Source organism: Rana temporaria, chromosome 1 (assembly GCF_905171775.1).
Source record: "Rana temporaria chromosome 1, aRanTem1.1, whole genome shotgun sequence".
Classification (NCBI taxonomy): Eukaryota; Metazoa; Chordata; class Amphibia; order Anura; family Ranidae; genus Rana; species Rana temporaria.
The window spans coordinates 45,907,067-45,929,171 of record NC_053489.1 but is presented as its reverse complement, the minus strand read 5'-3'; the positions used below and the strand labels follow the sequence as shown (position 1 = coordinate 45,929,171).

The following is a 22,105-nucleotide window of genomic DNA, read 5'->3' as shown; positions in this document are numbered from 1 at the left end:
GTGCCCGCCTTTGAAAAGGTCCTGTCGAATGTGCCCGCCATCGAAAAGGTCCCGTCGAATGTGCCCGCCGTCGAAAAGGTCCTGTCGAATGTGCCCGCCATCGAAAAAGGTCCCTTCAAACGTACCCGCCATCGAAAATGTCCCGTTGAATGTGCCTGCCGTCGAAAAGGTTCTATCAAATGTACCCGCCGTCTAAAAGTGGCCATGCAGCCTCCCGTTCGTAAGTAGGAGTTGTTCGCAAGTCGGATGTTCGTAACTCGGGGACTCCCTGTAGGTAGGTATCACATAGATTGATTGATCAGTATTAATATTAATAATGGCCTGAACGAAGTGCCCATGCTCGGATGATGCACCCAGGCCAAGATGAAGCGCCCAGGCCAGGCCAGGAAGAAGGCCCCCCTTCCTCTCGTGAAATCAGGTTCATAATAAGAATTAACTATTAGATAGATACACATTATAGTGGATAGATGGATGGATTGATAGATAACTAGATATTGGCCAAGTAGATAGATTGATCAGTAGATAGATAGATACGTATTAGACAGAAGATGGATGAATGGATTGATAGATAAGTAGATATTAGCTAGTAAGATGATAGATAGATAGATAGATAGATAGATAGATAGATAGATAGATATATAGATAGATAGATAGATAGATAGATAGATATGAATATATAATTGTTTGATAGACAGTAGATGGATGGGTGGATTGGTAGATATTAGATAGATGGAAGCATGGAGAGATAGACAGACAGATAGGTAGGTTGATATTAGATAAGTAGATATTACATACAGTAGATTATGTAGATAGATATCATATAGAGAGATGGATAGCAGGTAGGTAGATCTATAATAGATAAATAGATGCATAGATAGATATTTAGTAACTCTTTGTAGTACATTTCATAGTTACTGACTAGATAAACAGATATTAGACAAATACGTTTTCAGTGGATGGATTAGACTATATTAGAATGTGATGGAAGTTTCTGGAAGGTAACAGAAGGTAATTTCCTTCATTGTGTGATTAGCAGATGAGAAGAAGCACAGGTGACGGTGCCCGAGTAAAGTGACATATCCCAAGATGCCCCCTAAGCCCGGAGCTCCATCTTCCCGGGTCTTTAAATGTTTTATTGTATGTAGAAATGTGAGAGGCTGAATCTATGATTTGTTGGCACCGCAGGGCTCATTAAGCGTTCTCTGCATGCGTTTCCTCTAATGTGCAGCTTCTGCTTTATGACATATATATGGTTGGGGCAGATTCAGATTCGTCTACCTCTCCTCCTACTCTAATAGGAGATACATTTGTGACTGGTTAATGTATTATTCTTTATCTGGTGCTTCAGATCTGAGTGCCTTCTAGTTAACTGTCGTTATGTAATAAATCCTTCCATGGCATCGTTATATAAAATGTTCAGTAGTCCGCTGCCATATGTTTCTTATGTTATATTGGTGCATGGCCTAACACAGAGATTGCTAAGTGTAATGCCTAGTACATACGATCATTTTTCCCGTTGGGAAAACTGCCGTGTTTTCCTTTGGCCGGGAAAACCAGACCTGTGCATGCTCCTTAGCAGTTCTCCAGACAGGAAAACTGCGGGTTAAAAAATGAGAACATGTTCTCATTTTTTTTGCCGCGAACCGCGTCGTTTTCCCCCCCGCATTTTTCGTATGGGAAACACTGCGAGGGAGCATACACATGGCCGGTTTTCTCGACCAAAGTTCCCTATCGGGAAAACCGGCTGTGTGTACAGGGAAAAAGGGCCCGAGCTGGTTCCCGGTTTTCCCCTTGGGAAAACCGATCATGTGTACTAGACATAAGGCACTGTCGTCATACACTGGTGGCAGCATGTTACTGATGCCCACTTAGTATTCCCCAACTTCTTGGCTCTTACATTTGCTTCAAGCCATGGTTGTGCTCCATGCTCTTGTACTGGAACCCTTAAAGCGGGTGTTCCGCGGGAAAACTTTTTTTTTTAAATACGTTTTTGTAACGCTGATGGTACAAAGAAAATTGTACTCACCAGTCTCATCATCGCAGCCGCTAGCAGGACGATATCCCCCAAAAGTAGATTTTATAAAAATTCATGATGGACATTGCCATCTTAACTGCGGGCACTCTGAAGCCCTCCTGTACGATCTTCCGGGATGCGGTGAATGCTGTTAGTTACAATGGGCGAATTGTATCCGCCCCCAGTCACATGACCGTCACATGACCGGGTGCAGAGTCATGTGACGTTTGAAATCTCTCGAGATTTCTCCTCTCCTCTGGCTGCTGAAAGGAATAGTGTCTTGTCATCGTGAAGAGACACACATGATAGATCCCATAATCCATTGCGGTGCAAAGCGACACTCCCCGTCCCGCAACCCTAGAACCAGGAAGTGCCTGGTCGAGGAGCCATAAACAAGGTATGGACATTTTTAGAATTTTTTTCAATAGCGAAATCGTTATGTACATCGGGGGGACTAGTAATTCATACAAAGTGACAAAATCGGGTGAACCTCCACTTTAAAGCTGAACTCCGGGGAGCTTGAAAAACCTCCTTTGTAGTTGTGCTCTGCATTGCAAGGATGAGCTGCTCATTTAGGTCTAGGAAGCATGAAAAAGTATATTTACTTACTGGGTCTGCTGCTCCTCCGCACTTCTAAACCAGTGCCTGAAGCTGCTTCTACCGTATGCCCTGGGTCCCTGAAGCCCCTTCTACCACATGCTCCAAATTCCTGAAGCCTACTACCCCATGCCCCATTCTTTATAGCCTACTCCATGCTAAGGTCCCACATCATAAGGACTAGCTCTGCATTGGAAGCAAGGATCCTGAGGGACAGGCCACCAGCGGAGCATGGGGGAGCCTATTGCAATGCCCTATACAGCAGCACTCAGCTCAGGAGAGGTGTGGCAGGACTGGGAGAGGATCAGGTGTGTTGAATGCAAATATATTGACAAGGAGCACTCTGATAATAAGGAGCCGAGCGAGCAAAGAGATAACCTCATCAGACCCCTGCTGCTCTTTTGCTGTCTAGTCAGCAGGCTAGGGTTGGAGAGAGAACGGCATTGTATTCCTTCTATAGTCTATAACGTGCTGTGTGGTCTATAAGATTTAGATCTGGACTCATTGCTGGCCAGTTCAGTACTCTCCAGCTCTTTGTCCTAAACCATTACTGGGTGCTTTTTGATGTATTCTTTGGGTCATTGTCCTGCTGTAAGACCCATGTATTCTGACAGAGACCCAACTTTCTGACACTGGGCCCTACATTGCACCCCAGAATTCTTTGGTAGTCTTCAGATTTCATATTGCCATACACACGGTCAAGACATCTAGTGCCTGAAGCAGCAAAGCAACCTCAAAACATCAGTGATTCTCCACCATGATTGACTGTAGGGACTGTATTATTTTTTTTAGTAGAATGATGGGCTTTACCAAAACGCTGTCATTTTGTTTTGTCTGTCCGCAACACATTTTTCCAAAAGGTTTTTCAAGATCAAGATTTATTGATTGATTTTGATTGAAAATGATGACAACCAATCTATAATTGATTGATTATTTATCGTTATATGTGTGGTCAGTTTAACTCCTTCCTGCCTACTGTGGCGTCCCTTTTAAAAGTTATGAACACCAGGAATGGGTAAGATCAGTCAATCACGTGACCGCTGTGATTGGCTGTCACAGTGGTCACATGATCGGGAGCCGGTCCCATCAGCTAACGGTCATTAGCAGGGACCAAGAGCTGTCTTTCAAAGCTTTACCTCTGTGCTGTGAGTGCACGCTTAGCTCAGAAACATTAGCTGCCTAGTGGCGCATACAGTATGTGTGGCATGTGAGTGTTAAAGCCCACCCTTTTGCTGCTAAACATATGTGTTGGGCGGTCGTAAAGGGATAAATATACAGAATCCATATACATTAGTGGTTACCATTACATATAAGGGGAGTAGCCATAACTTTATTTCGACACAGTCCTGAGGAAGCAAACTCTGGCTATGAAACATGTTGACATCGGTTTTTTATGTAATGTATTGTCTATGGAAGGTTTTATATGCCAGTGTTTTTTCTGGATAATTTTTTTTGTTTGAAAAGTACATTTTATTTGACACATTTTATTAAAATTCATGTTTTTTTCAGAGCAACATGTAAAGTCCCTTTTTTTTCAACATTTACAGAATTTTGTAAGGTTGAGTTGAGCACTATTGCATTGTTAAAAATAAACAATATTGGTATAAGGTGGCAACTTGTCTTCAAAGATTTACAGTATAACACTTAGTGCTAAAAAGTGGAAGACCTCTTTAACTGGTGGGCAGATCTTAGAAGTGGGATGGGGAAAATGTCTACAACATGAGGATGTGCTGTTTTAAACCTGGTAAATTCCTGAAAAAAAAATCATTTTGGTTGGGGCAGTTGGGGGAAGCAACATAGTGCATAGTGCAACTTTTTGCTTTTTTTAAGAACACGCATTGCCACCTGCTGGTGAAAACTGGTATTGTGGCATGTCTGAAGGCTCCCATTTATCCAGGTTATGGTTTATGATCTAGTAGTAGTTAGTCAAATTCAACTGGACTTCTTCTGTAAAGATGTGTTGTAGCCTATCCAAGCCACTTCTTCTAAATGAGTGTCAGGAAGATACTCCAGCATTTATATCCACACAGGTAGCACTGACACCTTAAAGAGGAAGTAAACCCTGATGGGTTTTACTTCCTCTTTATTCCCATGAAAAATAAAAGAAAAATGGGCTAGTATGCATACTTACCTGCAAACGAAGCCCCCAATGTCCACGATGGTGGAAGCATCCATTTTCACCCCTCTTCCTTCTGGGGCCTCGGACTGCGGCTCTGCGTATGGCCGGAGTTGCATGCACGTGGGAGCCAATGGTCACGGAACGGGCCCTATAGAAACGGCACAATCATGCCCTTTCTTCAGTGCGCATGCGCCGCTGACGTCTGCGCAAACGTATATGGTAAAAATCTCCTAAACCGTGCACGTTTAGTAGATATTTCCAATACCTACAGGGAAGACTTATTATAGGCTTACCTGTAGGTAAGTGTGGTGTGTAAGGGTTTACAACCACTTTAAAGGATGAGTTCACTGTTTGGGAAAAAAATAACAAATGGAAATTACAGGAAAAAAAGTGTGCATTTATTATTTTTTCCCTAAGGAGCCTGGAAAGCATTGCATCTGTGATCAGGGGTGCAATGCCAGACTCCTGCATACAAGCCCTGAAGCTTTCAGCCCTTATCTGCATAGGGGCTGACTGTTTACAAGCTGCAGGGCTTGTGAAGGAACTATGAGGTTGCTCCCCAGAGACCTCCCAGTCCATTCAGAACTGCAAGCCATGATAGCCATCAGCTGCAGTGGCTGACGGTTGTTGTAGCTTGTGCATTCACAGGAAAATGTGAATGAATAAGGCAGCCGTTTGGGCAGAGCCCCCGCACGGCCACCTAATTTTCAAATAGTGACAGCGGGTACAGGGATAAGATCCCCTGCTTGCTGTCACAGGGAGGAGGGGAGAGGGGGAAAGGCTGCAGCTGCTGGAACATGCATTTCTTTCAGAAAATTCTAATGTTTGGGGGTTTTGTGTACTCTTCAGGCCTAAAATGATTGTTTAAACATTTGTGAAAAAAATACAAAAAACGGCTCTGACAACGAAAGGGAAAACATACATGTATTAATGAATATGGAGCTGTAATAATTTGCGCCTTTTAGATCTGCCTGGCTTTCAGCTTTAAAACTCATGACCACTTACAGCACTTGGCTTCTCTCACCATGCCAAGGGAACTCTGTATAAACTGCAGGTGCAGGGACGCACTGGATGCCTTCGCTGACTTTGTGCTCTTGCTGGGTGTCAGGTGTGTCCCTGTGCCTTTAAGAAGGAGTGGGCTCCCTCCATGCATACCTGCCCTCAATCTATCCATTCTTATATGTGCTCCTACTATGGAGGCTCTGGAAATTTTGAGTTAGGATCGCAGTATATACAGAGGTCCCTTGATGTGGGCATTGTGGTCATTGCGACTTTTGCATGTATTTGCAAATGTGAGCAAACAAAAATAGACAGGACAATTTGGTTGTTTTGCAGGCTGGCTGGTAAGTGTGCTGGGAAATATTTTGTCTGTTTGTGATCCACAATAACTGCTACCAATACTTTCAACTGAAGTATAATCTAACTCTTCTATTATTCTTTACAGGTAAAGGAGAGCGAAGCTCATACCCGTGCTACTCCAGAGACTCAGATATACAGGGCTGCCATCAGGTAAGATAACTGAACTATGCCGTGTCTGGGAATAGAATTGCTGATGTTTGTCCATTGAAACTAATTGGATTAAACCATATCCCCCTCTCCCCATGCTAATTTATTGAAGGGAAGCATATGGTTAAAGCTGAACACCAAAATGCCCTTGCAAACTCAAATGCTACTTTATAAGAGTAGCAGTGACATCATCACTGTGCTGTACATAGCCTGTGCAGAGAACAGAACTGTGGGAGGGGCCCAACAGCTCCACCTGCTACAGGCTGCCTGCAGAAAACTACAGGAAGGGGCGGAGACAAGACCAGTCTCCCTGCATAAGTGCCAAGAGCATGTAACCCTCCTGTTTTATGACAGCGGCTGGTCTCATTCCAACATCCTGATTAAGGCAGAGGTGCATTCTCCCTGTTTGTCCACCTGCAGTTTGATCAATATAGGCAGCCTCTGGGTGGAGAACAAACCTGTTTTAAGTCAGCCAAGCCAACAGTATCATACTTGTGATAGTGTTTGTAACATGTGCTTCAAGGTTCATGTTTCCCTGCTTTGTTCACGTACCTATGCCTGCATCTTAGCCCTGCTCTGCCAGCTTGTTTTAATTCCCTTGTTGATAACTTTGGATCAGATTTTGACTATGCTCAGAACTCTGCCTGCCTTTTGACCATATAATGACTCTGACTACTCTTTGTACTTTGTCTGCTCTGAACCTGGACTTTTACTGGACTTTACCTGTCTACCAACCGCAAATACCTGTTGGTTTGTGCCTAACCTGGCATAGTGGCCAAGTACTGTAGCATTTTGTATAAGACCTGGGGGCACCCGAGTACTGGTAGGTCTGCTTGCCTCATAAGAAAAGAGGCTGCTATAGGTGATGAACACAGCGGCCAGCTATAGTGCCTGACCACCTACGCTCAGATCTTGAAGAAATACACAAAGCACACCAAGACTCAAGCAAGAATGCTTATGACCCGTGTAGTTAGATATTATTATGCTTATCCCGGAGTTCAACTTTAGGAAAAACCTAGTGACTCTTAAGACAACCTAAATGAGTAAAAAAAAAATCAAAGTAACCCTGTTGTAAGAATTGTTAAACTACAAGTGGACTCTGACACCTTAGTTAGGTTAAATAAGAGGGATAATAAATCTTTAATTAGTAAGCCCATTTAATAATAATAATAATAATAATAATAATAATAATAATAATAATAATAATAATAATAATAATGTAAGAATGGATATTCAGATTCCCACTTGAGCTCAGTAATATCTGGCTCTCTTGGGTTTTAAGAGCCAATTCACACAGGGGCAACACGACGTCTAGCACGTCTTCGGGAGGCAACTTGGACACGACTTGAGTATGAATCATCAGGCAACTTACAAGGACAGGAGGCTTTCCAGTGGCCAATCAGCTCTGTGGGAGGGAGGGGGAGGGAGGGGTTTGCCCGAGAAATGTATGTTATTTTCCTGTATTGTTGCTTTAGTTAAGACAATGATCAGACTTCTGAGACAACTTCCATTGAAATCAATGGGTACAAGTTGCCTACAAGTTGCCTAGAAGTCGGATTGAAGTATTACAGGAACCTTTTCTGAAGTCGGAGCGACTTCAGTAGTGTACAATAAGACGGCTCCCATTCACTTCCATCCATTTTCTCGACCGTGCGACTTGGGGCAACTTGGGGCGACTTGAAGTCGGATCCCAGGTCGCCCCAGTGTGAACCGGCTCTAAAGATTTTCTTTTGACTAGGACCACACAGAAAAAACAAAGTAAAAACTTATGTTTGCACAATTTTGGCTATTTTTACAAAAATAAATACTGCGTTATATAGTGTATTCTCAGTTATCTTCATCAGCAAAATGTCAAAGTAGGGTGCCCACATATAGACCCTGATGTACCTACCCTCCCTGCTTTTTACCAAAAATTCAAGGTGCTGACTTACCATAGGGCTTAAAATATCAAGTCCTATGATCATCTCTACTATAATCTTTACATGGAGAACATGCAAACTCCAAGCAGGTAGTGTCGTGGTTGGGATTGGTGCTGGTGACCCCGGTGCTGCTAGGCAGGAGTGCTAGCCACTTAGTCAATGTGCTTCCCACCCAGTATAATGTGTGCTATACAGATACCATCTAGCTTGAAAAGCAATGGCTTTATGAAAGAGGAGCTCCAGGCTCCCCCCAAAAAATAAAAAGTCAGCAGCTATAAATACTGTAGCTGCTGACTTTTAATATTAGGGCACTTACCTGTCCAGGAATGCAGCGATATCCTCACCCGAGCCAATTTTTTAATTGAGTATCGAGTGCTGTCACCGCCATCTTGACTGAGGGAAACCGGCAGTGAAGCCTTGCGGCCTCACAGATGACTTCCTATTACGCATGCACAAAGCTCGCTCTGCTTTTGGGAATGGGCTGGCTGCAGCAAAAGGGGGAGGGGTGAACTTCCGGCTCAGTTCGCTGTGGCGAACTAAGTCCGGAAGTGGGAGTGCGTACCTGTCAAAGCCAGGTACCCGCTCCCCCCCAAAAGGTGTCAAATGTGGCAGCAGGGTGGGAGAGGAGGCAGACAAGCAGAGCTTCCCCTTTTTGGTGGAGCTCCGCTTTAAGATGAGCAGTAAAATGTAGGTGAAACTTCTATGGAAAACCTCCAGGAACTCTTTGAGGCCTCGTACTCACGACCAAACATGTCTGCTGAAACTGGTCCGCGGACCAGTTTCAGCGGACATGTTCGTTCGTGTGTAGGCAGTAACGTACAGAATTCCAGCAAACAATCGTCGGCCAGACCGTTTTCCAACGAACAACTGTTTCCTGGTCTTGCTTTAAAACAGTCTGCTGGAATCGTGTCCGTCAGACATGTTCGGTCGTCTGTACACAAAAGCAGCGTACAAAAACCCCGCGCATGCTCAGTCCAAATGAGGAGACGGGAGCGCTCGTTCAGGTAAAACTCGCGTTTGTTTGGGATATGGCACATTCGTCATTAGAAACCTTTTATTCTAGCAAGAGAACAATGTCTTAAAAAGGCGCACTAAACCACATTTTCAAGCCTCGTTTTATTAATTCTTCTCTTGCTAGAATAACCCCGTTCTCTTGCTGATGCAATTTCAATAGAGTTGTCCCATACTGAAATGTCACATTTCTTGCTTGTGATGTAATCCTTTAATAATGTTTTCTATGCCAGACGTGTGTTTTGGTTGGTGGTCCTCCATAATTTAGAGTATTCATTTTTGTAAAGGAATGTGCATTTTTTTAATTTCTTTTTTTGTTTCTAGTTATGTCACCATTTAAACTATTTTTTTTTTACATGTATTTTTAATTTTTTTTTTTTTTTTTTGGTGTTTCATTAGAGAATATTAAACCATGTTGGCACACCAAATGTCCCCCCCCCCCCCCAAGGAGTGTGTCCTTTGTAAATTACCCATTGTATATTTATTAAAGGTTTGCTGCCTAATAATCCCCACAGTATATCAAACAATAGACATGTTTTCAAATGAAAGCAAAAGGCCTTTTATTCTGGCAAATGTCATCACAAAAAAATAAAAAGAACGGCAGCACTAGAATAGATAGCAAACTATATGCAAACTTGCATTTCCAACATGGTGAAGGATAAACTTCCAAGCCTCAGGAGCCAAACACAAAAATATTAAGCAGCAGCACACAAACAAAGGAACCCAAACTGTGGTAGTACAAACAAGATGTCCTTTATGTGGAAGGAAATGGAAGGCAGAAAATCAACGTTTCCTCCTCTTTCCAGCCTTCCCTCCAGGCAGCCTTCCAGCGGATCGAACACGGGGTCTTGCAGGTGGGGTTGATGTGGCAGCAGGAGGATGGTGTTCCGCAAGCCGGGCCGGGTCACATAGCCCAGTGTCTGGGGTCAGCAGGCCCCTCTGCATCCACCAAAGTACCTGGTTCATCAGGGCCTTTGCCAGTCTTCTCTGGTCCTCCTCCCCTTCATTTAAATCATGGGCCAATGAGGCACTGAAGGCCTCTGTGGGGTTGAGGGGGGCCCTCATGATGGCGCTTGCCTCCTGGATCATGCGGAGGCTTGCCTCCTCCACAGGCCTCAACTGCCTCCTTCGGCCTGATGGCCTCACCTGGGGGGGAGAAGACTGGCTGGTGGTGGTTCTCCTGGCCGGGTGGACCTGCTGCAGGCCACTGGGCCCAGCCTCCTCCTGGCTGCCACTGACCCCGGCCTCCTCCTGGCTGCCACTGACCCCGGCCTCCTCCTGGCTGCCACTGACCCCGGCCTCCTCCTGGCTGCCACTGACCCCGGCCTCCTCCTGGCTGACAGACACCTGAGGATCTGCCACCTCCTGGCTGATCTCTTCTTCCTGTGTGTAAAAAAAAGGAATTTTTTTACAATTTCGCTAAATAAAACCACACTCATTTTCAAGTTTTTCGTTCAGTATTTTCTGTTCATTATTACTTGAATACACTCTACTTCTGACCCCTGCAGTTGTCATCCCTGACACCTATTTGTCTGTACACCTTTTTGTTTGTTTTTTTCCAGCTTGGTTTTTTTTTTTCAATATCTAATCATTAATCCACCAAGAATTTTTTACGCCATAAATATAGAGGAAACTACTATACCTCCTCATCGAAGGGTGGCAGATCTGCATCTCTGTCAGCCAGGCCCTCTTCCTCCGACTCTGCAGGGCTGTGGTCATCTGGGGAATGTCCGCTGGAAGGTAGCATGGAGGAAAGGTTGGAAGAAAGACTGGACATCGTTTTCCTGCCTTCCATTTCGTCCCGCAAAAAAGCCATCTGTTTATAATACCACAGTTTGGGTTCCTTTGCTTGTCTTGCTGCTGCTCCCGATTTTTTGATTTTATTAGCTTTGTATGCTCTCCTGTATGTGCTTCTGAGGTTGGCAAGTTTATCCTTCACCATGTTGGCAGAGCATCCTGGCACCCAAGTTTGCATATAATTTGCTAGCTCTTCTAGTGCTGCCGCTCGTACCTCTTTATTGCAATATAACGAGTGTTTTGAATTCCACAGGATGGGCGTGTCCTGGTATTTTTGAAGTAAGGCCTCTATAGATTCCTTGCTTTGTAGGAGGTCCATTTCAATTTTTGAAAAATTATATTTCTTTTTGAGTCTAGATTACAAAAACATAAACCACAGAAAAATAAATATTCCAAAGGATCAGCGTTGACCTTGATCTAATATGTGTCTTCAAATTTATTACCTATATCTAATTCCAAACACAGTCTCTCTTGTTTAAACAATGATTGGCAGCTCGGCCGCATTGCTTGTACCAAACATTGATTTGCTAGATGCAGAGCCATTGTTCACATTGCAGTAAATATTTTAAATATATTAAATTAAACAATGCTTACAAATGACAGTTTTCATCTAGGCACTCTTTCATGTGTAAATCTCATACCCCTGACAATGGATGACATAAAAGACACTTCCTAATGACCTCTGTACAACCAACACTTGAACAATACTTTGCCTGATCTGAATACACCATTCAAAAACTTGTCAATGAGGTACAGCATTGTTCACATCTCTATTTTGTGAGGTGTCCAAAAGCATTTGGATACCAAAATAACATTGTGGTACCCCATAGACAGAATAGCTTAAAAAGGGTGCAACCAACAGCCCAAACCCCCATCCCATGTGTCTACATTTTCAAGGCCTCTGCTGATCACATTTTTAAATTCCTTACCTTCCTGTCTCTCGCTCCTCGTTTCTCACGCTCGCCTAATTACCGCGTAAGATGCGTAATCACGGCGTAAACCTTTTTAACACTCCGCGTATTTATGAAACCCCGCCCTCGTCACCTTTGCGAGGCCCCTAATCAATGATTTTAGGAAATATGGCGTTAACTGTGTATGTTCTGGATGCGCTCGAAGATTCTCCGCGTAACGGACGTAAACACGTTGTTTGCATTCTCTACACTCCGCGTATGTATTAAACGCCGCCCTCTTCTCCGCCCATGGCGTAAGAATTCATCTTTTCCACGCCCATAATCTCTGTGGGAAAGGAAAGATGGCGATGTCACACGAGCGGGCACGATGCTCTCATGCCACAAGTGAAGGGACAGAGGCAGGGACGTCCCGATCAAGGAAAAGAAGATATAAAGCCACTAATATGCGGTTCCAGGAAATGGTGGAGTTAGTTTACATCATGCGAAAAAAGGACTATGATGGTGAATTAGGGCCATACAAGACCCCTAACCGCCGAAAGGCACATATTATGGACAAGGTGGCGAGGAGAATGCAGAGGATGTTTGGGATCACCAGGTCCAAGGAACAGCTGAGGAAACGATGGTCAGACTTAAAATTGAGGGAGCCACATCAGATGAAGAAAATACTTAAAATTCTGCGTAAAAGTAAGTAAATATATATTGGGTTTGGGGGGGGGGGGGTGGTGATTGTCTGCAATAATGTGTTGCCATGTATATTTCACCATCTGCCTCCTTGGCCTGCTTGTAATTTTAAAGACATGTTGTTATTTATTTTTTAGAACATAAATAACTACATATTTACAAACAGTGTTCTTAGTAAACAACGTAACATCACATAGTTTATCAGAAAGGCTCGGTTATTCCAGGAACAACACACCTGGACATGGCTCACTGGCCAAAAACTTTGTTTGTAAACATTGTGTAAAAGCTAGTTCTATAAAAAAAAAGAAGGAGAATGGGAAAGGCAAACAGGATTCATTCTAAAAACAGTGGTAATAAAGCAGATGTTTTCACATCTGCAATGCAGAGCACCTGTGTCTCCCCAAATCAAAAATGGGTTTTGGTAGGGTATCCCAGAAATACAGTTTAGGGGGGACATCCATGTGTGTCACTTTGCTAAAAAGGGGCAGGATCAGAGCTTGCCATATAGAAGTAATTGCAAAATGTAGGTTTGGTGAAAGATAAAAGTAACTAAATGAAAGCATCTTCTAAGCAATGTGTGCGATTTATGCTCTCCAATATCTGTGTGCTGATGAGTCTACATTTTTTTTGGTTTATTTCAGGGGAAAGAAGTCGCCAGCATTTGGAGGAGGCAGAGAGGGCCAGACAAGGCCAAAATCTGCCATCTCAACATGTGGAGGAGGAGGAGGATGTGGAAGGAGAAGAGGATGTGGAAGGAGAGGAGGATGTGGAAGGAGAGGAGGATGTGGAAGGAGAGGAGGATGTGGAAGGAGAGGAGGAAGGAAGAAAGGAGGAAGGAAGAGAGGAGGAAGAAGTAATTTTGGACTTAGAAGTCATAGCAGATGAAGGGCAAGTGGCGGAAGAACAATTTTGCGAATTGAAAGAAGGTGGATTGATGGATGAAGGAGGAGTCCAAGATGATGGGGAAGTGGTGGAAGAAGGAGGAGTGATTGAAGATGATGGGGAGGTGGTGGAAGAAGGAGGAGTGATAGAAGATGTCGAAGAGGTGGAAAGGAGAAGCCCATCAGGTCAGTGTCACCCTAGCTTGATTCCAAAAAACATATGTAGATAGGCCTCATTGAAAAATAATATTGTAAATGCCATTTTTTTTTTGTTGGTTTAGGGGAGGAGGATGGTGTGCCAAGATTTTCACGTGCAAGTGCTGCTATAATTATTCAGCAGGTAATGGAGTGCAGCACTGAAATGCACAATATGCGTGAAAGGATGTTTCTCATGGAACAGAATGTAACAAATGTCCTTTTGGAATGCAGCACGGAAATGGACAATATGCGGCAAAGAATGATGGTAATCGAAGCAAATTTTAAGAACATTATTGACATGATGGGCCGTGTCAAAGACTGAAACACCCCCCGCCCATCCCCCGCCCCCACAAACATTTTAACAGTTTGAATAATGAATACGCCAAAATTTGAAGATACACACACAGTGTGCCAACATGTGCTATCTGCCATCACAGAATATCTAATGTCTGTGCTTTGTGGGTCCAACCCCCTCCTCCATCCTCAAGTAGTTGAGAGGAAGGGTTTGCTCCCACAAAACACAGACATTGATCACCCATGATGTCAGATAGCACATGTGGCCATTTGTCTGTTGAACCAATGACATTTGGCGAGTTTGCACTGAATGTGTGTATCTTCCAATTTTGGCGTGTTCCAGTGTGAAAGCACACCATGACTGACTGCTGTTGTGAGTTTTTATATTTTTTGAATTTGATTTTGTTACTTTTTGACCATGTTGAACATTTTGGGATACTATAAAGTTTAGACCATAAAGAATAAACAACGCCAAAAATTATTTTCAATATATATATAGAATTATAAATCTCTCTAATCACTGAATTTAGTGAAGTAGAGATTTGACTCCAAATTCTCACCCAAAAATTTTGTTTTAGAAAAACACACCAAAAACAAGAAAAATGGTTACAAAATTATTGTTTTTTGTGCCTAAAAAATATGGCCAAAAATAAATTTAAGGCGGTAAACACCCCACCAAATATAATCTATATATATATATATATATGTAAACAATAAATCTAACTATATTTGAGGAAAAAAAAAGTGAACTTGTTAATAAATGTATAATCTGCATAATATTTTTGGTTGAATTACCTGAAAAAAAAAAAAATTTTTAAAAAATTTTTGAAGACTCCTAAGTACAAAAGCAGGGAGTAATGAAAAAAATCAAAAAAATTTTTTGGGGTCATGAACAAGCAAAAATAAAAAAAAATTGACCTCAACATTTACAAATGGAGTTGCTTCTTATTTCTAGACTCAATACCCTGTTTGTAGATGAGTGAATACTGTGCAAAATGTGGTTAGTTACTAAAAGTGGAGAAATCAATTATGCATTACAATTGAAGAAGTTAGTTAGAGAACCAGGAAGACAGAAAAAGAGAAAAAGCATTAATGACAAACAACTGTATAAAGTCCAATGGTCTAATTATTTATTATTTTTTAGAATATTCCTTTCTTTGGGGGCCGAATTAGAAAGAAATATGATCTGGCATAGCAATGGCCCCCCGACCCATGAAGTACTCAACATATTTGTCGCGTACCTCACGAGCTGATTGGGGGGCCAAGCCAGCGCGACCAGTGTCCAGCCCGGGAAGGGGATCTGAGGGTAGTCTTGCCTCAGAACCGATGTCGGGTAGGTACGTCTGGGAGTGCCTGCGTAAAAAGTTGTGCAAAATGCAGCAGGCAAATACAACGGTGTCCAATTTATATTCCGCCAGATGTATCGATGTCCTGAACAGGCGGAACCGGTTGGTGAGTATCCCAAAGGCATTCTCGACTACCCTCCGAGCCCTGGCCAACCGAAAATTAAACACACTCCTCTCTGAGGTGAGGGTCCTCTGGGGAAAAGGCCGCATGAGGTGAGGACCAAGCCCGAAAGCCTCGTCCGCTAGGAACACAAACGGAAGTCCTTCCACATTATCTTCATCTGGTGGCAATGCCAGACCACCAGCTTGGAGACGATCATAGAAATCAGTCCGTGCGAACACTCCCCCATCAGACATCCGGCCATTCTTCCCCACGTCCACATATAGAAACTCATACTGTGCCGACACCACCGCCATCAACACAATACTATGATAACCCTTGTAATTATAATAGTAGGACCCCGAGCGGGGTGGGGGCACAATGCGGACGTGTTTCCCATCTATTGCTCCACCGCAGTTTGGAAAATCACACCGCTGGGCAAATTGGGAAGCCACAGACTGCCATTCCTGTGGTGTGGAGGGTAGCTGTGGGGACAAACAAAATTAGAGATTTAGTACTTTGTAACAAATACATCCTACAAGCATCCTTGTGACAGTTCACAGTATTAAAATTGCATTAGAAAAATGTGCATGGAGAATTTGGAAAATGAAATATATAGGGCCACTTCATTAAGAGACTCCACAGCCCTCTGATGGGGACAATAAAAGTTTGAAGGGGGGGGGGGGGGGGGGAAAAACCCCAAAAAGTCCTGTTTGAAAAAATGGCAAGGTGGGTTTGTCCCTAGGATAGCATGCTGGACAGGTTAATATTGGGTAAGGGACAAATATGCAGGTAGGCCAAGAATAAAACATGTAAAGCTGATATCAACATGCATAGGGAGAAAAGCTAACGTTAGTTAAACACACAGCATATCTGGGAAAATAAAAATAAAGTTAGTTGGCCACATTATTAGAGCCAGGAAACTTACCTTAATATACTCCTCATGCATAACTTTGATGATGGCAGCACACGTGTCCGGTATGATGACCCCAAGCGCCTGCGGAGAGATGCCTGTCGAGAACTTGAGGTCCTGCAGGCTCCTCCCAGTCGCCAGGTACCGCAACGTGGCAATAAGCCTCTGCTCGGCCGTGATGGCTTGGCGCATCACAGTGTCCTGCCTCGTGATATAGGGGGACAGAAGATCCAGCAGACGGTTGAATACGGGGTCCGTCATGCGGAGAAAATTCCTAAAGTCATTAGGATTATTCTCCTGGAGTTCCCTAAGCAGAGGCATATGTGAGAACTGGTCACGCTGGCGCAACCAATTCTTGGTCCAGAAACGCCTCCGCCCCCTGTTTCTGGCCAAAGTACTGGACAAATGAACATATCCAGCAGCCATCCCATAAACAGCACCAACTCGCGAAAATTGACGCTGCTGCTCCATCATGGCTTCAAACCGGCCGGCTGGTCAGTCAAGAACACACTGAAACAGAAAGCACTCGCAAATCCAGCACTACCTGCGACAAACGCGCGACAAACAGATACGAGCGCACAGGATGCAACTGCTAAAGCAGAAACAACCTGCTTGCCTATAGCCGAATGACAACTACGTTACCGCAAGCACACGCACTGAACCCGTGAATACACGCTGTCAAAGCCTGGAGACCGAGAAGCGCGAATCAGCTCTAACCAAACCTTCACTAACACGAGCAAACACGTAACTAGCAAAAGAGGAACAGAGGGCGGCGCCATTAACTTTGGTCTTCCCCTTTATAGTGACGTCGTACGTAGTTTACGTGCACGCGTTCCGGTACGACGGGAATTTGGTCCGCTGGTGTGTACACGCCAGCGGAACAAAACACAAATCAGCCTTGTACGCCGGAAACTGTCGGGCAGACAGTTTCCAGCGCACAGATCCGGTCGTGAGTACAAGGCCTGAGAGATTAAAAATTAACCTGTCATTGCTGACCTTCTGAAAATGCTAGTTATTTGTCTCTGGCTTCAGTTACTCAGAGTCATTGACCATGAGCAAGTGATCAGTTATTGAAGTCAGAATGGAGTCTTACCTTCTAATTTGCTCATTTATAAAGGGTCAGTGGCTCAAGTGTTGAAGCCACTGGTTTTGTACTATGGCCAGGCAGCTAGCTTTCTTAGATGGTGAGGATAGCATTGGCCAGCTAAATACCTCTCTTTGGATAGGTTCCCTCTAAAACAAATGATAACATGCCACCCTGTGGAAATGGGCTACCCTAGGCACAAGCCTGGGTAACTGACCCATATATTTGCCTTGACGTGGCTTCTGCTTATGGTGTTGGTTCCTTGCCTAAAGCCCTGTACACACGCCCCTTAATCTCTGTTTTTCCTGACGAGATTCTTGGCAAGAATCTCTTGCCGGCCGAGTGTACAGACACTTCATTCAAAAGAACCGCCGTTCTTTTGAATAGCACGAACACGGTGACGTCATCGACTACAACGAGCATGCACTGGTCACATTCGATGCCGTCGTCGCCATCTTGCTACACCCTACCTATGCCTAGGAAGCTACCGCGCATGCGTCAAAGTCATTTCGAGCATGCGCGGGTTTCCTCGGCGACAGGTAAGTATACACACACTCGGGTTTCTCGGCAGGAAAACACTGCAGAGAATCACAACGAGAAAATAGAGAGCAGGTTCTCTATTTTTCTCGTTGAGATTTTGGGCAGTTTTCTTGACGAGAAACCTGAAAGCCTTGTACACACGCACGGTATACTCGGCAAGAAAGCTCTGCCAGCAGTGTTCTTCCAAAAACCGAGCGTGTGTACGAGGCTTAAGAGTTGACTGCAACAGCTTCTGCTGTCCTAAAAAGAAAATCCAATATAGAGTTTAAAGCTGGTGCTAGTGCAACACAATAGCTGTAAATTAACAGGTTCATAGAGGTTCTGTGAGAATAAACTCATAGGAAGAGGATAAAAAATATGTCTGTGGAAAAAAACTGATTTGTTGTCCTTTTTAGTCTTTCAATTGTTTTTGGCTTAATGTCAAGGCCAACAGGCTCAATGCAGAGCCCTCTCGAGAGATGTGTGCATTCGGCAGAAAAACTCTGGATGTTTCCATGAAGCTGTAAAATGTCATAGCTCCTCCAATCCCGAGTTGCCTTTCTGCAGCTGTAGTGGAAGTTCTATTCTCCTGTGTGTTTACATGCTTGTAACTCTTTGTAATACCTCGCAATGCGTCGTCTCAAGACAATTACGCTCTTAAAAAGACGTTTTCCTTCCGCTTTCATTTGGCAATTGCACATGAGTGTTTTTTGTTTGTCCCCATTTATGAAAATACTACCCACATGCACATGTTTGGCATTGATGTGGAACATAAGCTATTATCAAAATACTACATTGTATGTAGCACAGGCAGCAAAATAAGTGTGTGCACAAAAGCTGGGAAGCCACAGCCATATGCAAAGTTTGTCGGATTTAACGGAGAACCGCAACACAAAATTCAGCTGTAGGAATAGCTGTTTTTCGATCTTTGTAATTTAAAGGGAAGGTATGGCTTTCATTATTTTTTTAGATGAACGAGCAAAAGAGATCAGCCTTAAATGAATACAAATAATATGAATATGAATTAAAGCAGAATTCCATCCAAAACTGTTTTTATTCTAGTTTTGGATATAGTGAATGTGCGTTAGAACCTCTTTTCAGTTTTTATTCTTCAGAGGTTCTAATGCTGATTCACTATGACTGTCCATGCATTATACAATTTTCCTTTACATTAGACATGTGCGTTCTCATTCGTAACAAATGGATTTTCGTATGAATTTGTTAGTTTTCGTACATTTGTATCAATTCGAACATCCGAAAAGCTGAAAGAACCAAAATACGAAAATTACGGAATTACGAATAAGCAAAATAACGAACAAGCAAAAATATGTATGATTGGACAATCTTACTAAAATACGAAACACCGAAAAAGCAAAAGAACGAAAATGACATCTATAACGAACGATTTGCATTTCCGTATTTTAAATCCTTTGTCTGTTCGTATTTTCATTCGTATGTTCGTATTTGCATTTGTTTTGTAAATCCGTTTCTTTGTCTGTTCGTAAATTTGTGTACTTGTATCGTTCTTTCGAATGGGCACTGGGCAGTGTAGTTAGTGAGTGATTACTTAATATCTTAGCCAATCAGCTTATCTCTTTTGTGCTGAGTCACATTATACAGTGTAAAGTCTCGTACACACGATCGGACTTTAAACAAACTTTTCCGTGGATTTTTGTCTGAAGGGAGTTGGCCAGACTTTTGAAACAGAAAAAGTTTGTTGAGCATACAGACGGTTGGATTTTTTGGAAAACGCTCATTTTGACATTTGTTGGCAAAAAGTCCGACCGTCTGTACGCGGCTTAAGAGAAAGTATATCTTAATATGGATTAGCCGCGTGTTGCGATGTATTTACGAAAGTACAAAATTACGAATCCATTAAACGAAAATTATTATCTAACAAAATTACGAATTTCGAATCAACGAAAATAAATTAGACAGAATTACGAATCATTCAGTATAAACGAAAATAAAACTGTTACGGAAATACGAACTTGCGTCTTACGAAATACCAACGGGTCCGAATAGGAAAACTTGAGCCTTACGAAATTACGAATCCACGGAACGAGACGAAACGGAACAAAAAAATACGAAAATTTTTGTTGTGCACATGTCTACTTTACATTTACCAAAACCATATAATAAGAGGACAAACCTAAACACCTTTAATTTGTATGCAATCAGTCAGGCCTGAGTTGAGGGTAGATCTAAAGTATATTGAAAAGGAAAATTGTCTAATGTACGGCCAGCTTAAATCCAAAACTAGAATTCAAGAGCGGTTATCCTGTCGGAAAGAAAAACAATGGTTTTCCAGACGGAATTCCTCTCAAGCCTGCCTTGCATACATACGACCACACAAAATGTTGGTCAAATTTTGAATGCCAAGAACGCAGTGATGTAAAAGACTACAACAAGCCAAGAAAATTAAGTTCAATGCTTCTGAGCATGCGTCAAATTTTTTACGAGCATGCATGTTTTTTTTCACATCGGAATTCCATACAAACAAATGGTTTTCCCGCTAAAATTTTTTCCTGGGGGGAAAAAAGAGATCCTGCTCTCTTTTTTTTTATGGCAGTTTTCCTGTAGGAAAAAGTCAGATGGAGCATACACACGGTCGGGATTCCCGGCCAAAAGCTCTCATCAGACTTTTTCCGAAGGAAAAAACGGTCGTGTGTACGGGGCATCAGAGATAAGAAGAGAGTGCCAACTGTGTGGATCAGCATTTTTTAACTGGCGTTCCAGGAAACCTAAGGGTTCCTTGAATATTGATCAATTGTGGCTATTAATCTATAAGGGGACAATTTTACACTGACCATTGTAAGGGGTTTCTGCTACAATGACCAGCAATGTAAGAGAGAACACTTCTCTACTGGCCTTTAAATACTTCAGCTGTTCCTAAGTTCGAGTCAAACTTACTCTCGACTCGAACCACAGGCTCATCCCTACTGATTGGTGGCTCTTTCTTCTTTGGGTGCCCAAGTCTGGGTGACGCGGTCAGACGAAAACGTTTATAGATTTTTTGGGGCCCAGGCATATGGGGACCTGTCTGACCATGTCGTGCTGTACTTTAAACACAAGCAAGTTTGCATTTGTGGTGGGCATGTAACAAGGGTCTTAGAAAGAACAAATCAGGGGTGATGTGTGGATCTCATTGGACTCAAGTTTCGGACTTGAGAGATTGCTCCCTGTGGGTACCAATATAGGGATTTCCATGGGGATAATGATAGGTAAAAGCAGGTTGTAAATAATGTTGCTTGTGGCTTGTGCGTTGGATGTAGATCCAGATATAGTAAAATGTATTTGTGTTTTTATCACAAACTTTTATGTTTTTCTTTAAAATATCATACAAATGATATTTCTTTAAAAAATGCATATCATTTGTACTCACCAAATCACATTAATCACTGGTAGTCTGAGATTTCTATATGCTTAGAGTCTGATAATTACTGTTAGTTTCCAGGTGTTCATTAGCTAAGCAAGGTCAAGATGTTTTGTAGGTTTTCCGTATATTAAGATGTGTTATCTCTTCACCTTTGCTATGTTCTTGCATTTTAAACACAGTTTCTCTTCTAGAACAGTAAAAATGTTTGGCACAGCTAAATATGCCACCTGGAGATTAAGGAACCAGGAGGCAAAGCACCACCTCGCTCCTTCAGATTTTGCTGCACACCTGCAGGTCATTATAACCAGTCACTCCATGGGAAGTGCTAATCCTACCAGGTGAAATCTTAATTAGGGCTAGTTTACACTTGCTTCAAAACAAGGCTTGAGGCTGGGTTCACACTACTACACTACTTTCATCCTACTTTGCTCTGCTACATTGGTCCTACATTTATCCTACATTGGTCCTACATCCATCCTACTTTCATGAACAGGATACTACTTTGGTCCGACTTCAATGATATTCAATGGGCCTGAAGTAGGATCAATGTAGGACCAAAAGTAGTACAGGGAGCATTTTCAAAGTCGGACCGACTTGTGTAGGACGCTACAAGACGCTCTCATAGGGAAACATTGAACACAGAGCAAAGTAGGATGAAAGTAGTGTAGTAGTGTGAACCCAGCCTCAGACAGGCTTTATTAAAGCTCTCTGAACGCCAGTCAAAGCTCCTGTCACTATATAAAATGGTTAGCTTACAGTCCTATTTGCACCTTGCTTTTGCTTGGTGCTTCGATGAGGCTTTGGTGGAGCTTCGATGAGCCTTTGGTGGGCCTTCG

At 42.9% G+C, this 22,105-nt stretch overlaps 1 protein-coding gene across 12 annotated transcripts in view; it reads left to right on the top strand.

The window, feature by feature from the left end:
• Positions 1-22,105, top strand: part of TCF4 (transcription factor 4) — a 627,840-nt gene that overhangs the window by 294,945 nt on the left and 310,790 nt on the right. For all 12 annotated transcript variants that reach the window (XM_040337356.1, XM_040337391.1, XM_040337364.1 and 9 more), the window contains one exon: positions 6,175-6,239. In XM_040337356.1, the coding sequence (XP_040193290.1) occupies positions 6,175-6,239 (65 nt within the window). The remainder of the gene's footprint in view (positions 1-6,174; positions 6,240-22,105) is intronic.